Below are 14,949 nucleotides of genomic sequence, written 5' to 3' on the forward strand. Positions count from 1 at the left end.
GAGACAGGTGAACACACACAATCACAGCCAAGATCAGCTAACCTGGAGCAGAAGCCACTATAGCCACAAACTGGTAAAAACATTTACGTGGTAATTTTGACAATCTGCTGCGGGCTAAGTGAGCATTAGCTCGAGACTGAGAAACTCGGGGGTGGGGGGGTGGGGTGGGGGGAGGGTCCAGTCTTTTTGCAGGGGTGGGGGCACACTTTCATGGATTTTACCACCAGGAATTCTACCAGGTTCTCAAGGTGAACCTTCCAAGGAAAAATCCCCTTCTGTGTCAGGTAAATTAAATCCGAAAGAAGTAAAAATAAGGAAGTAGAGTAAGTATATAAAAAAGAAATGAGACATAAGAGTAGAAATGAATGAAATAGAATATAGACAAATAGAGAAAATCAGTGAAAACACAGCTTGTTTTATAAAAACAATCAATCAGGGTGCCTGGGTGGCTCAGTCGGTTAAGTGTCCGACTTCGGCTCAGGTCATGATCTCACGGTTCATGAGTTCGAGCCCCATGTCAGGCTCTGTGCTGACAGCTCAGAGCCTGGAGCCTGCTTTGGATTCTGGATCTCTCTCTCTCTCTCTCTCTCTCTCTCTCTCTCTCTCTCTTTGCCCCTCCCTGCTTATGCTCTGTCTCTCTCTTGCAAAAATAAATAAACATTACACAATTTTAAAAATAAATAAATAAATAAAAATAAAAACGATCAATCAAATAAACAATAAACCTCCAGCTAAACTATTTGAGAAACAAAGAAAAGATTAAAGAATTATCAATACCAGGAGTAGAAAAGGAAGCCCTGTAAGGATCGTACAGACATTTAAAGGATAATGAAGCATGAATCCATACTGATATAAATAAATGAGTAAGTTAATACATGGGACAGGAGATACAACTCTCCCACACAGAAGCATTCCAAATAGTTTCTGTAGAAATTCTGCCCTTAAAGATATGGAGCATATTAATTCCCCACTCCTTCACTGTGGGCTGTGCATAGTGACTTTTTCCCGAGGAGTGCAGTATGGAAAGAGAAGGAAACAAGAGTACATGCACAGTGGAGAAGCCTGACAGACACCTCAGCGAGGTGATCAAGGTCAATATCGACAGTGATCGGTCATGTTGATGGCATATCCTCTGATCGGATGCGATCAGAGGGTACTTGACCTCTATGGTCTCCCTTCCAAAAACATTATTACCCTGCTCTAATCATGAGGAAAATATCAGACAAATCCCAACAGAGTGACATTCTCAAAATATCTGGCCAGTAATCTCAAAACCGTCAAGGTCATCAAAAACGAGTTAAGTCTGAGAGAGAAACTGTCACAGCCAACAGGAGCTAAGGAGATGTGACAATTAACTGTGTGTGGGATCCTGGGTGGGGTCCTGGGCCAGAAAACGGACCTGAGGTACCAACTAAGGAAAACGGAGTAAACCATGGAAACAGAGTTAGTTTCCAGCACACTCATGTTAGCAGAAGGACAAAAAGGAGGTCTTTACGCAGAATGAAAAGAAGCCCAGGTACAAGCACAAAAACGTACGATGGAAGAACAAGACTAGACCTGTAGATACATGTGACAGCTTATTAGCAATAATAATAATAATAATAATAATAACAACAACAACGTCTTGTGGGATTTAACTTACATATAAATTTAAATGTGTGACAACAATAACTCACAAAAGACAGGGATACCTGAAGTTGAAGCACTTTTTAAGTTTATTTATTTATTTTGAGAGAGACAGAGACATCATGAGTAGGGGAGGGGCTGAGAGAGAGGGAGAGGGAGAGAATCCCAAGCAGGCTCTGCACTGCAGGGCTTGACCCCACGAAGCCGTGACATTATGACCTGAGCCGAAACCAAGAGCCGGATGTTTAACTGACTGAGCCACCCAGGCACCGTGAAATTAAAGCATTTTGAAATCCAGCATTGTTAGGGAAGTGGTAAACATGATAACCTATAGTTAGCCACGAACTTTAAGGTAAGGATGCGTGTTGAAATTACTGGTGTAGCCTGTGTCTGAATGACAGAAGAATGTTCTCACCAATAAGCTAACAGAGGGGGAAATGGACTAAAAGAAATAGCTGAATACTCTTAAAAAAAGGTAAGAAGCTCCATGAGACAGCTGGTCAAATAGAAAAAAAAAACTCAGATGATAGATATAAAACCAACAATATTAGTCATTAAATATAAAACAGGCAGGATACTTGAAATAGAAGACTGACTGTCACACCACATCTTCTAAAATATCAACTATATGCTGCCTATAAGAGACTTACTTTTATTTCTTTTTTAAAAAAGATTTTATTTTTAAGTAATCTCTATACCCAACATGGGGCTCAAACTTACAACCTTGAGATTAAGAGTCACACATTGCACCGACTGAGGCAGCCAGGTACCCCAAGAGACTTACTTTAAATTAGGCACCCAGAGGGGCGCCTGGGTGGCTCAGTCGGTTAAGCGTCCGACTTCAGCTCAGGTCACGATCTCGCGGTCCGTGAGTTCGAGCCCCGCATCAGGCTCCGGGCTGATGGCTCAGAGCCTGGAACCTGCTTCCGATTCTGTGTCTCCCTCTCTCTCTGCCCCTCCCCCATTCATGCTCTGTCTCTGTCTCAAAAATAAATAAACGTTAAAAAATTTTTTTTTAATAAAAAAAATAATAATAAATTAGGCACCCAGAACGTTTGAATTGAAAGGGCAGAAAAGCTTACATTGTGCAAACATGAATCAAAAGAAAGTCAAAGTAACTATATCATTATCAGACAAAAATAGGCTTGAAGGCAAGTAGCATTACTCTGTATCAAGAGTCATGTCATAATGATAAAGGAGGTGCGGCAATTCTAAATCTACGTGTACCCAGTAATTTAGTGTCAACTGAATAAAGTAAAAATCAATAGAATGAAGAAGGATCTCACTAGACAAATCCAAAATGAGATGAGTGACTTTAACATACTTCTCACAATAGCTGATGGAATGAGCAGGCAACAATTTGATAAGGATACAGAAGTTCTGAAACACAATTAATGAAATCAACCTAATTGACATACTTAGAAAACTGAAGGACCACGATGGAGTACACATTCTTTTCATGGACGTATAGGACATTTACCAAAATTGTCTATGTGTTGGGTCCTAATACAAGCCTCAATTTATCTCAAAGGATTGGTTGAAGTCATTTAGGCTTTCGAATTTATTCTCTGATCACAATGGAATTGACTTTAGGATCAGTAATAGGGGCACCTGGGTAGCTCAGTCGGTTGAGGCTCCGACTTTGGCTCAGGTCATGATCTCATGGTCTGTGAGTTTGAACCCCACGCTGGGCACTGTGCTGACAGCTGAGAGCCTGGAGCCTGCTTGGGATTCTGTGTCTCCATCTCTCTCTGATCCTTGCTGTTCATGCTCTGTTTCTCTCTGTCTCAAAAATAAATAAGCATTAAAAAAAATTTTTTTTAATAAATAAATAATAAAATAAAATCAGTAATAAAAGGTAAATTAGAAAATCCCAACTGTGTGGAAGTTAAACAATACACTTTTTTAATGCTCATTTTTGAGAGAGAGAGAGAGAGAGAGAGAGAGCGAGCACAGGGAAGGGGCAGAGAGAGGGGGAGAGTGAGAATCCTAAGCAGGTTCCATACTGTCGGTGCAAAGCCTGACTCAGGGCTCAAACCCATAACTGTGAGATCATGACCTCAGCTGAAGTTGGACACTCAACTGACAGAGCCACTCAGGCGTCCCTAAACAACACGCTCCTTAAATAAACCGTTGGAAGAAGAAGAAATCACAAGGGAAGCTATAACATATTTTAAACTGAATGACAATGAATGGTATACCCAAACTTGTGGATGTAGCTAAGCCTGTACCTAGAGGGCAATGTGTAGCCAACAGTTCATACACGAGAGAAATGAAGGCTAAAAAGCAATGATTTCACATTCTATCTCAAGAAACGAGAAAAAGAAAAGCAAATTAAATCCCAATCAAGGAGCAGGAAAAAAAAAGATCATTGACCTCACAGCAGAAATAAACAAATATAGAACAAATACATGAGAAGAGAATAACAATACGAGGTTGTTACTTTGGGAAGACTAACAAAACTGACAGACTCCAACCGCTTCAGGGTGGGATGGAGTCATTCCTAGTGCCCTCGCAGACACCCTGACTGGGTTCCCTTTCCAGAGTAGCGCCCAGCTCCGGACCTGCATGCAAGTCCCCACACTGCGGTATTTAGGAGACCAAGGCCCTCCAGGGGGCCAGGCCCTGAGAACACGTGGCAAAACGGAAGCCCGGGAGGCGTGGTCTGTTGAACACTGGGCGTCTGCAACGAACGAACGGCTCCTGCCCTGGAGGATCCGGCCAATTTGGGCGCAGCCAGATGCTGAAAGAATCCAGCTGTGGCCTCTGGCAGGGCAGCTGCTGCCAGAAGGTGGAGAAATACTGACTTTTGATGATGGTGTGCTGGGCGTGGTACAGCGAAAGTGAGCACGTGAGGGACTCTGAACACACAGCCGTCACCCCTTAAAACATGGGCAGCGTTGGGAAGCTGTTTGGAACAAAGCTGAAGAACCAGGTCTACTCGCCCTACCCCTGCCACCGCTCCTCAAGAGCACAGCACTTCCTCTGCTCCTCCCAAGCGTTTTCTTACCTGAGTCATGAGCCCCCTCTCCCCCAACAAGGACAGACAGCCTGGGCTCCGTGCACTGGATCTGACTGGGCCGGCAGATCGAGCACCGAGAACTTCTCTCTGTCCGCGCAACAGTCAAAATGCAACGTGGTGTCAGAAGGCTTTAGCAGCAATACCCTTAAAAGGGCAAATGTGGGGAGATGACCCCATAGAGATCAGCTTTCAGGGTCTCTGACTCTGTGGGTGTATCTGTGTCTCTTACTGTAAGAGCTTCAGTTTGCCCTTTTATAACTTCTTATTTATTTATTAAGAATATTTTTCAATGTTTATTTATCTTTGAGAGTCAGAGACAGAGCTTGAGTAGGAACGGGCAGCGAGAGAGGGAGACACAGAATCTGAAGCAAGCTCTAGGCTCTGAGCTGTCAGCACAGAGCCAGATGTAGGACTTGAACCCACGAACTGTGAGATCATGACCTGAGGCGAAGTCGGATGCTCAACCGACTGAGCCACCCAGGCGCCCCTAAACTTCTTAAAACCAAAGAATGATTGACATACAATATCCTATTAGTTTTCGGTATACATCATAGTGATTCAATGTTTTTATACGTTACAAAATGATCCCTGCGATTAGTTACCACCTGTCACCATGCAAAGTTATTACAGTATTATTGACTGTATTCCCTGTGCTGTACATAACATCCCCATGACTTATGTATTTTATAACTGGAAGTCTGGAGCTCGCAATCCCCTTCACCTACGTCACCTATGTCACCTATCCCCCTTCACCTATGTCAGCAGGCCTTCCCACCTCCGGGAACCCACACTTTCCCGTACCTGTGAGTCTCTTCCTTTCTTTTGCTTGCGCCTTTGTTTTGTTTTTTAGATTCCACATGTGAGTGAAATCACATGGTGTTGGTCTTTGTCTGACTTATTTCACTGAGCATAATGCCCCCGGGATACATCCGTGTGGTCGAAAATGGCAAGAATTCACTCTATGTTTGTCCTTGTTACTGTTCCCTTATTTTTGCTTTTCCCCCTCACGAAACTGACCGTAATATACGACCAAGAGCTTTTACATACCTGTTTCATTTACCGGAGTCGTATGCTCCCAATGGAAGGTTTAAAACCAGACAAAGGAAAATATTTAATACCCAACTTGAAAACAAAATCGACTTCTCCACGAGTCACCACACTCGTTTAATTTGCTCATCCACACCTGAGGCCCTTGCGAGGCTCGGTGGTGTTTGTGAAGCTTGGTTTATATTCAGGTCCCTGACCCCCAAGTGGGAAAGGCTGTGTGATTAGGAAGTGATGGTTAGGGGTGGCAAGGGGCCAGTTCCCGGACACGTGAGTCTGACCAGCACCCAAAGGGCGTGGGGCGCTCTGCTGGAGGGAGAGCTCACCTCCCCCTAAGTAAGGCAGGTGAGAAGCCAGAAGGCATAGGCAGCAAGAATCTGGGGCACTCGGGGTGGGGGCGGCTGCTACAGACTCTCGCTTTGCTGATATAGGCCTCAGGGGCTCTGTAGGCTTGCTGGTGAGCTCTGCAGCCCTACGTCTGTCTCCAGAGGCCTCAGCTGGGACTCCGGGGATGGGACTAAGGAGAACAGTGGACCGAACAACATACAGCGTATTTACTGCGGACGAAGAGTAACGATGTCCCGCCAGGAACAGCCAATTACAGGGAAGTGTAATTGTAAAGCTGCCCTCAAGTGCCTGATGGATGGAACAGCTCCATTAGTCTAATTACACAATTAGACTAATGTCGACTCACGTGTCCTTGGATGTTTTGTCATTTCATGTTCCCCATGGGTCACTGGCCCCAAGCAACGAAACCCCTGCCTTCTCCACATCCCCATGGGGTTTAGTCCCATACCAGGTGTGAGCAGGCAGCCTCGAAATGTTTACCGAGAGAAAGGACGGCAGAGACCATTATGTTCGCCTGCCCGATGTACACTCTCTCCTTCTCCCTTAGGAACGGAACCTTGCTTTTTCTAAAGGTAGTTATGTACCCAGCAAAAAATCACATATATCTGCCTATAAGTCCCCTGCATAACACAGCCTGGTCCATAAGATGAAGCTGCTGAGAGAAGCTTCCAAGAGAGTGAAGAAAGAAAAAGGGAAAGAGAGGAAGGAAGGAAGGAAGGAAGGAAGGAAGGAAGGAAGGCAGGCAGGCAGGCAGGCAGGCAGGCAGGCAGGCAGGCAGGCAGGCAGACTTGTGTGGCTCAAGCCTTTTGCCTTCACCTGCCCCTTCTTTATGGTTGAGAGGTGTGTGTGATGGCTGGTGCTCTAGCAGCTGTGTTCCATGCACGGGCAGGAGGCTGAAAGAGGAGAAAGCTAGAAGCGGCCTGGACCTCTGAGACCCTGCAGAGCTGATACCCTGGCCTGTCCAGATAGCATCTGGGCCCCCTGTTACGTGACGGAAAAGTAACCACCTCTCTTACATAAGACACGGTTTTGGGGTTTTTCTGCTAACTCGGCATGTGCAGGAGAGGGCAAGAAGAAAAGAAAAGCACCCAGAGAGGGAATATAAAGGTTCTAGATCACCCTGGAGTTCAATGCCAGTTTTCCTGCACCACTGCCGGTTCTCAACTTGTCATCTAAATAAAACGACACGTTACGAAGTCTGCGAAAGTCACAGGCCATGCGGTACAGCAGCCAAAGCAAACAATGAGCAGGGAGAGGGGCATTTCCTGGGAGACAGATACGCCTTCAGGGCTGCCGTGAGAGATGGTTTAACGTCGGGTGCAACGTGCCCAGACCAGATCTAGTGGCGTTCCAGAAAGAATAGCCCCCCCACCATCCCCAGAGGAAACGACCCATTTAACCGCAGAAAGCACACCGAGGTCACTAAGACCCCCACAGCTCTGCCTCTGGCAGGACTGTCGACTCCGTGTGCTGTCGCTGGTCACCTCACTCTCCAGAAACTCTGAAATCTTTTATATTAAAGAGAGAAAAAAGGGGGGAGACAGGCTATTAGTTAACAGATGAATCGTACTGTAGACAAAATCTTCCTGACCGAGGTGGTGAAACCTGAAACGGTGTTCCCAGCAATGACAACACAGGGGCTCCCAGGATTTGGTGACCCCTAAGTTCCCACCCGGTTTGAGATTCTATTACACCTTTCCCCCGGTTGAACCTGTACGGCCGGCCGCTGGTTAGGCAATGGCTGGTGAGAATAAATAATCAGCGCTTCTCATTTAGAGGACAAGGTATCTGGACCAATGCGAAGCGCTGCCTCCGTTCAAATTGTGAACAACCGCACGCATGCATAATTGGGCAAGCAGGTGCATGTGACTGAGAGCCTCACTCCCAAGTCCTCTGGGATGAAAATCGGCAACCACCGCATCAAACTCATCGGGGCGGCACAGATCTGGGGGGAAAGGAGGGCAAAAACGTTGCATGTCCGTGACCAAAATGCTAGGGAGAAATTACAGAACACTGTTAGCGAAATGAACGTTCGTCTTCCAAAATCCCGAGGCCAGATACAACCTCAAAGCTGCCAGCAATTATTTCCAGCAACCCCATCGTACACCCAGCAAACCCACCCAGCAAGGGTGTGAGGCTGAGAGAGACTGACGTGGACTCCAGTCCAAGTGCCTGAACGGCTTACCAGCTGAACAACACTGAGCCACTGTCCTAACTCCGAGCTTCGGTCCCCTCGCTTGTGGAACGGGCACAGCGTCACGTCCACCCCGCAGTGTCTCTGTGAGGATTAGGGATCAGATACGCGAAGCAACAGGGCGCAGTGTGGGCGCACAGGAGGGGCTGGACCTCCGGTGGCCGTCGTGATGAGCACGCTCAGCATTGTCACTTTCCAGGGGCGGCCGTCATCGTCATCGCCGCTATTACCGCTGTTACTACGATTACACACTGGCTATTGTCATTTATCCTTGAAGATCTCAGAGGAGTCGATTCCAAAGGTTTCCTTACCGTTACCGCTGAAGTTCGACACTCCCAAGCCTTCGATGTCCAGATGCCCTGCATTATGTCTAATCTAAACTCTTTGTTTCTTTCTGTGGTGTAAGACCATTTCTCCAGCTCCGACCTCCCTGGTAGGAGAAGTGCCTTGATCTAGAAACAAGCTTTTCGATTAACAATGGAGTTTATATTTACATAATGCTTTGAAGTTATTAGCTTTTGAAGTTCAAACCTAGGTCCCAGGTGGACTGTTTAAAATCACCCCATGGCTGTTGATCTTTGGGCTAAAAGGTTGGTCAACGACAGGATGCTTCCCAACTGAGAACAAACTGAGGGTTGATGGGGGGTGGGAGGGAGGAGAGGGTGGGTGATGGGTATTGAGGAGGGCACCTTTCGGGATGAGCACTGGGTGTTGTATGGAAACCAATTTGACTATAAATTTCATATATTGGAAAAAAAAAAAAAAAAGGATGCTTCCCAAAGGTTAAACCCCACAAGTCACCAGGGGGGACATCAGCCGATCATCTGCCTCATCGGGTTCACAGCGAATTGGTCGTTAAAACACCCGTCAACTTTTCTCCCGGCATGTTGACCCTGTCCTTTTGTGGTTTCTCCTTCCCTGTCGCCTCACCGTGGGCACACCTTCAGGAGGCAGGGGAGTCTTGGGGAAGCCAGGAGATCCGAGAGGGAGAAGGAGAGGCACTCAGGCACTGCCAGGAAGCAGCCAAAAGAACAAGTGTTCTACAGGTGCCCCTCAAGGTCAGCAAGAACGCAGGGAAACTCAGGGGGCGGAGGAGGGGGCTTGGGTGGGCTTGGGCATCGCCGCGGGCGGTGTGGGAGCCAGCCTCATGCCTAGAAATCCTGATGGGCTTTCGACACACCCGTCTCCCTCAGTCCCCAAGCGGCGTCCGTTCTGGGCTCCCCTGGGGACTCTATAGTTACTCTTCAAGCTCATCCACTCATTCAGTAAATGTAGGGCCCTGCTTCACGCCAAGCATCTGGGATGCATCACTGTCCAAAAGACACAAAAATGTCCACCTTCGGAGCATACGTTTTAATGGAGGAAATCGAGCAAACAGCAGAGCGAAGGAATGAACGAAAGGGTTCTCAGCACAAGATGCGTGGTAGTGGGTGGTAACATCGCGAGAAGAAAAATGGGGTAAAGGAGATCGAGGTGGGAGAGCAGGTTGTATTTGCCATAGGAATGACAGTCCTCCAGGTGGAGGGGACAGCCCGTGCCAAGGCGGAGCGGTCTGCGGGAGAGCAGGAGGCTGGGGTGGCCGGAGCGAAGTGAGCAGCGGGGAGGGCGGGAAGAGTGGACATCAGAGAGATAATGAGGGGCTGGGCAGCGTGGGAGCCTCTAGGCCCTGTGAGGACTCTGGTTCGTATGCGAGCGAGGTGGGGGGCCGTGGGAGGGTTCCGAGCAGGAGTGGCCCCTTCTGTCGGACCTGTTGGAGTGTGACTCTGGCTGCCGGGTTGAGAACACACAAAGCCCGTTGGCTCTGTTGATGCACCGGCGGTGGGTGTGAGACAAAGAGGAGAGTCAAGGAAGACCCCAGACTGGAGCCCCCGGCAACTGGGAAGAGGCCGTCCTTGAGAATGGCCAGGCTGCCAGCAGAACGGCCTTGGCGAGAACACGGGCGTCTCTAGACACCCGCGTGAAGAAGTCCAGCAGGCAGGCGGGGAGCTGAGACTGAAGTTTTAGGACGGTGCTCCGGGATGCAAACTAGAGGTGCCCGCAAGGGGGTCGCTGGCCTAGCGATGGCGCAGAGGCCCTGCGATGGAAGAACCTGCCGCTGAGCTTACTGGCCTGTTCTCGGGCGAGCAGTGGAAAGAGCTGTGCGGGGGGTCTGCGGTCTGGGCGGGCGTCCCTGCTCTGCCGCCACCCACCGCCCGTCTCTAAGGGAAGCACCGTCCCTCTGAACACCCAGCGGCAGCCTGGTGGGTTCCTGGTCTCCTGTGAACCTGTGAACCGACTCCATGATCGAGAGCATTGAGCACTATGGTCGTTCTAGACTGTGGGGCGTGAGGGGTCGGGACTGTGCCAGGGGACTTGGGGACGAAGGAGTCTAGGACAAGGCACCCTGGGAGCGTCAGGTGATTCACACCCACATACCACCATCCGTCCCGCTCGCCGGAGTTACCGATGGCTGATTATCAGCCAGCCGGTCCCTCAAACCAGAGATGGAGGAACTATCCTTGCCCATTTGCCTCTTTCTTATCCATTACCCATTCTCCCCAAATATTTCTTGAATCTGTCCCCCTCACCATGCCCCATGTCTGCACATCATCCAGTCTTGGGGGGGGGGGGGTGGCGGGAGGTCTGGGCTGTTTCGGTAGCTGCCCATCCCACCCCCAGGCAGATAAATAGTAGCTACTGATATAATTATTCTCTTCTTGGAAATACATTTCATTGCCTTCTTCTAAATTTGTCCACACAGACACTGCTACATATTAACTGCAATGGTTTTCTTAAAAATAGCTGAAGATGATTAGCTGGAGGGGTCGTAACAGGAATTTTAAGCAATCATTGAAATTAATTCCTGAGAAGTCTGTGCAGAACCCTTCAAGCTGAGTCCTTTCTGGCAGAACCTTCCAGCTCCCACAAGCGCATGCAAATCAGCACTCTGAGCTTCCCAGCTTTTACTGCCAGATTTTTTTTTTTTTTTTCACTTTCTCGAGGCACAAACCCCAGCTCTGTGACCACAGCATCACCAAACTCCTCGCTGGCAGGGAAGGGGCCTGAGAAGTTTTTGTTCCCGGCACCGCCGTTCTGCCCCAGGATGCACTCCACGCGCAATGGCTGGAGCCAGGCACCCCGCAGCCGTCCAGAACGACACTTCAGTGAATGCTTCGTTCGAAAGTTTAAATATCCCAAACTAGCCACGTCCATACGTGTCCTCTGAAGGAAGTTGCCAAGGACATTTTTGGCCAAGAGAATCCTTTTACGTTGTTGAACGATGCCTAGAAATGAATGTGCTTTGCCGGTAAGGGAATAAACCCTCACTGAAAATGTAATGCCTACCCTTTAAAGCCTGTTAGTATGAACCTCTCCAGGAGCAAAAGAAAACCCAGAAACACAGAGAAACCCATTCCCCTACCTTCTTGAAGTCATGCACGTTAACTTTGCCAGCCGGCTCCTTGCTGAAGTCAAGAGATATTTTTCGGAATGCTGGGTCCTGCTGCTGTATGCATCTTTTGTGTTTTTCGATCACTTCCTCCTTAGTCGTTTTCTTGGTCAGGGTGCTTTTGTCCCCAGTGGGCTTGGCTCTAAAATCACAATCGGGAATTTAGCAGAGTGCTTCCTACAGACCTCACCCGATTTCGATTCAACCCAGGGCAACAGGAGGCCTACCAGCCCCTTCTCACCAACAAGGAACCAGATTCTCAGATAGATGGAGTGGCTGGGGAACTTCTTACCCGCCCATGGCTTGTGGGTTCCAGAGAGGTCCGCAGCACTGTGTCAGGTGAAAACTCTCCCCGTGTGGCGAGTATGTGGCCACAGGCCGGAGCGGGGAGCTCCAGGAAATTGTTATCCTTGTGCTAAGGTTCTCAACTGTGCTTTGAGCTGGCTCAAGTAGGGCATGTGACTGGCCGACATGGCGGGGAAAAGTAAATATTTGTGTGAAGTCGGAAGATGAAAAGTCACAGCCCTTTACAAAGCTTTAAATTCAATAGGCCACTTAGCGATAGCCAGGTCCAAAAAGTCACCAAACAGCCATGGGAAGGAAGGGAAGTTTGCAATTATTCCAAGTTGATTTACACAGTCAACTGGATTTATCAAACCCAGATTTTATGCCACGTGCTGTGTGGGGGAGGGGGAGAGAGTGTGCAGTTGAGGATAATGAATTCTCCAGCTCTCCAGAAGTCTCTGGGACCCCACTGGAGTCGGGGAAGGGGAAGAGCTGAGCCTTTCTCTTGGAGAAAGGACTTCTCCCCTCCTGCTGCTTCCATCAGCTTTGAAGAGCTCTCCGGGAATGCCCACATTTTATAAAACACATAATTATCATTACTTCTTCCATTGGTTTTGGGAGGCAGACATACCTTGTCACAGACTATTTAACCTTTCCCTTAAAATACCATCCTTCTGCCCATTTCTAAAGCTACCGCTGAAATGTCCAGATATTCAAATTTCATTAGCACAGCATTAAAATATTCCCACTGCTCTCTACTTAAGAACTTTTTAAAGGGAAATGACAGAGCGAAGTCTGCTGAATAGGTCAACATTTTAACTTTCCTTGTGGATTTATTATAAGCTATGAACCAGCAAGTTAAAACAGTATCTTTTCATTAGACTAAACCTATATTTTCCAAAATGAGGAAGGGCTAGAATATTCATCAGTCCGATGTTTAATAGATTTGCTAAGCATGTTTTATTGTTGCAATTCAATTTGGTGATCATTTGAATAATTCTATCATTCATGTCAGAAAACGTTACCTGGTTTAATGGGTATATTTTACCATAAATATTAAACAGTCGTAAGAGGCCTAAGTTTCTGGAAAAGGACCAATGTGAACGCAGGCACGTAATGGTTGTGTGGCAGACAGGTTCTCTGGGAGTTGAAGGTCCTGGGTTCTTGACCCAGGGTGGCCACTAAGTTTGCGAGTAACCTGAGGTCAGTCCCCAGACCTTGCAGACCTAAGTGCTTTCATTTCCAGAATTAATAGGTCAACCCACTGATCCCTAAGATCTCTGCTTGCTCTCAACTCCCCTGACTCTACTCGCGGTACGTATGGTTTGCCGTTTTTCTCATTTAAGTAATAAAATATTAAGACATGCGTTTAGTTAATGAATATTTACGAACCACCTCCCCTACAACAGACACTGTGGTTTTGATACGCGTTTTCCTTTTGTTCCGTTTTACCTCTCAGGAAGGTCTGGCTGCTGCTGTTCCTCTTTATGAAAATGTTCACCGAACACTTGATCCTTCGGAACAAGAGCTGGAGAGATGGTGGGTGGACCGCTAATTCCGACGCGTGCCAAAAGTTCCTTGTAAAGGATTCTTCCTGAAGTGATATCCTGAAACTTACTGCAGAGTCTGAATTTTTAAAAGGATCAGAACACACCCATTAGGGTGGCGGAAATTAAAAAGACTGACCCTACCAAGTGCTGACAAGGATGGGAATACCTGTGGCTGGTGAGGTACAAAATGGTGCAACCATTCTGGAAGACACCTTGAACACTCACCCGGCATATACACCTTGAACATACACCTCGCATACACACCTTAAATACACACTCATCCAGAGGAACCAACCCCTCTGCCCTCGGGTATCTGCCCAAGAGAAATAGAGATGTGTAGGTCTATACGAAGGCCTGTACAATCTATTCAGCTTTATTTGCAGTAGCCAAACACTGGAAACAACCCACAGGTCCCCCATATGAGTGGCTCCACAAGCTGTGGGAAAGAATGGAATACTGCTCAGCAATAAAAAGAGACCAGCTGCACATACACGTAACAACGTGAATGAATCTCAGAATCATTATGCGTGGGGAACAGAGCCTGACAAAAAGGAGAACGTCCCACATGCTTTCATTTATATACAACCCTAGAAAATTCAAAGTCACGTGCAGTGACAGAACGCAGATCAGAGGCTGCTAGGGCTGAAGGGCATGAGGAAGCTTTGCGGGGCGGGGCGGGGGAGGGATGGGAATGTTTGATATCTTGACTGATGGCTTGTGAAGGCTTCACAGATGTAGACACATGATGGAGGTCCTCAACCTGTATCATTTAAATACGCGCAGTTTATAGTTTGTGAAGAATGCTGCAATAAAGATGTAACACATACAAAAAGAATACTTTTTTTAAATTGCAAGTTCTGGTGTGGAATCATGGAAGGACCTATATTGGAAATTTGGCATAGGCAAATATTTTAGAAAAATGTAGGAACCCACCAATAGGGCAAGGACTACTTTTCTCCCCCCCACATTTTATTTGTTAATATTTTTCTAATCATAAAAGTTGTACATGCTCATTGTGGCAAGCTTGGTAAAGCCTAGAGACCAAAACAACATTCCACGTATTTGTTAAAATACAAAAGGCAACAGAGCGCGGTGACTCCGGGTGCGGGCCCTGGAATCTGCCTCCCTGGGCTTGAATATCAGCTCTGGACTTAACAGTCCCATGACTGGGGGCAGCGGGCAGGAGGTGTGGTGGCTGGGCACTTCCAGGGCAAGCGGGGGGGAGGGACCCGAACTATTTTCATGCAAGCACTACCCCGCGCCTCTCGCGCGCAGTGGGTTTCTCGGAGGCCACATGACGTGTGACAAGCGACAGAATGTGTGCTCAGGCAGGTTGTGTCCTCTAACGTTTTCAAAGGCTGTACAAATGTTTCGGGTATAAATGAGGAGCTAGGGTGAGTTTTCAGAGGTTAGCTTAGTTTCTTGACAGCCTTTTACCAGCTCATTACCAGCT

General features: G+C 47.6%; 1 protein-coding gene across 7 annotated transcripts in view; it reads right to left on the reverse strand.

The window, feature by feature from the left end:
* The window catches only part of EFCAB6 (EF-hand calcium binding domain 6), a 251,139-nt gene that overhangs the window by 100,918 nt on the left and 135,272 nt on the right, over positions 1-14,949 (reverse strand). For all 7 annotated transcript variants that reach the window (XM_047868126.1, XM_047868128.1, XM_047868127.1 and 4 more), the window contains 2 exons: positions 13,399-13,572; positions 11,635-11,803 (listed from right to left, as the gene is read on the reverse strand). In XM_047868126.1, coding sequence (XP_047724082.1) covers positions 11,635-11,803; positions 13,399-13,572 — 343 coding nt within the window. The remainder of the gene's footprint in view (positions 1-11,634; positions 11,804-13,398; positions 13,573-14,949) is intronic.

This window comes from Prionailurus viverrinus, chromosome B4 (genome assembly GCF_022837055.1).
Source record: "Prionailurus viverrinus isolate Anna chromosome B4, UM_Priviv_1.0, whole genome shotgun sequence".
In the NCBI taxonomy this organism is placed as follows: domain Eukaryota; kingdom Metazoa; phylum Chordata; class Mammalia; order Carnivora; family Felidae; genus Prionailurus; species Prionailurus viverrinus.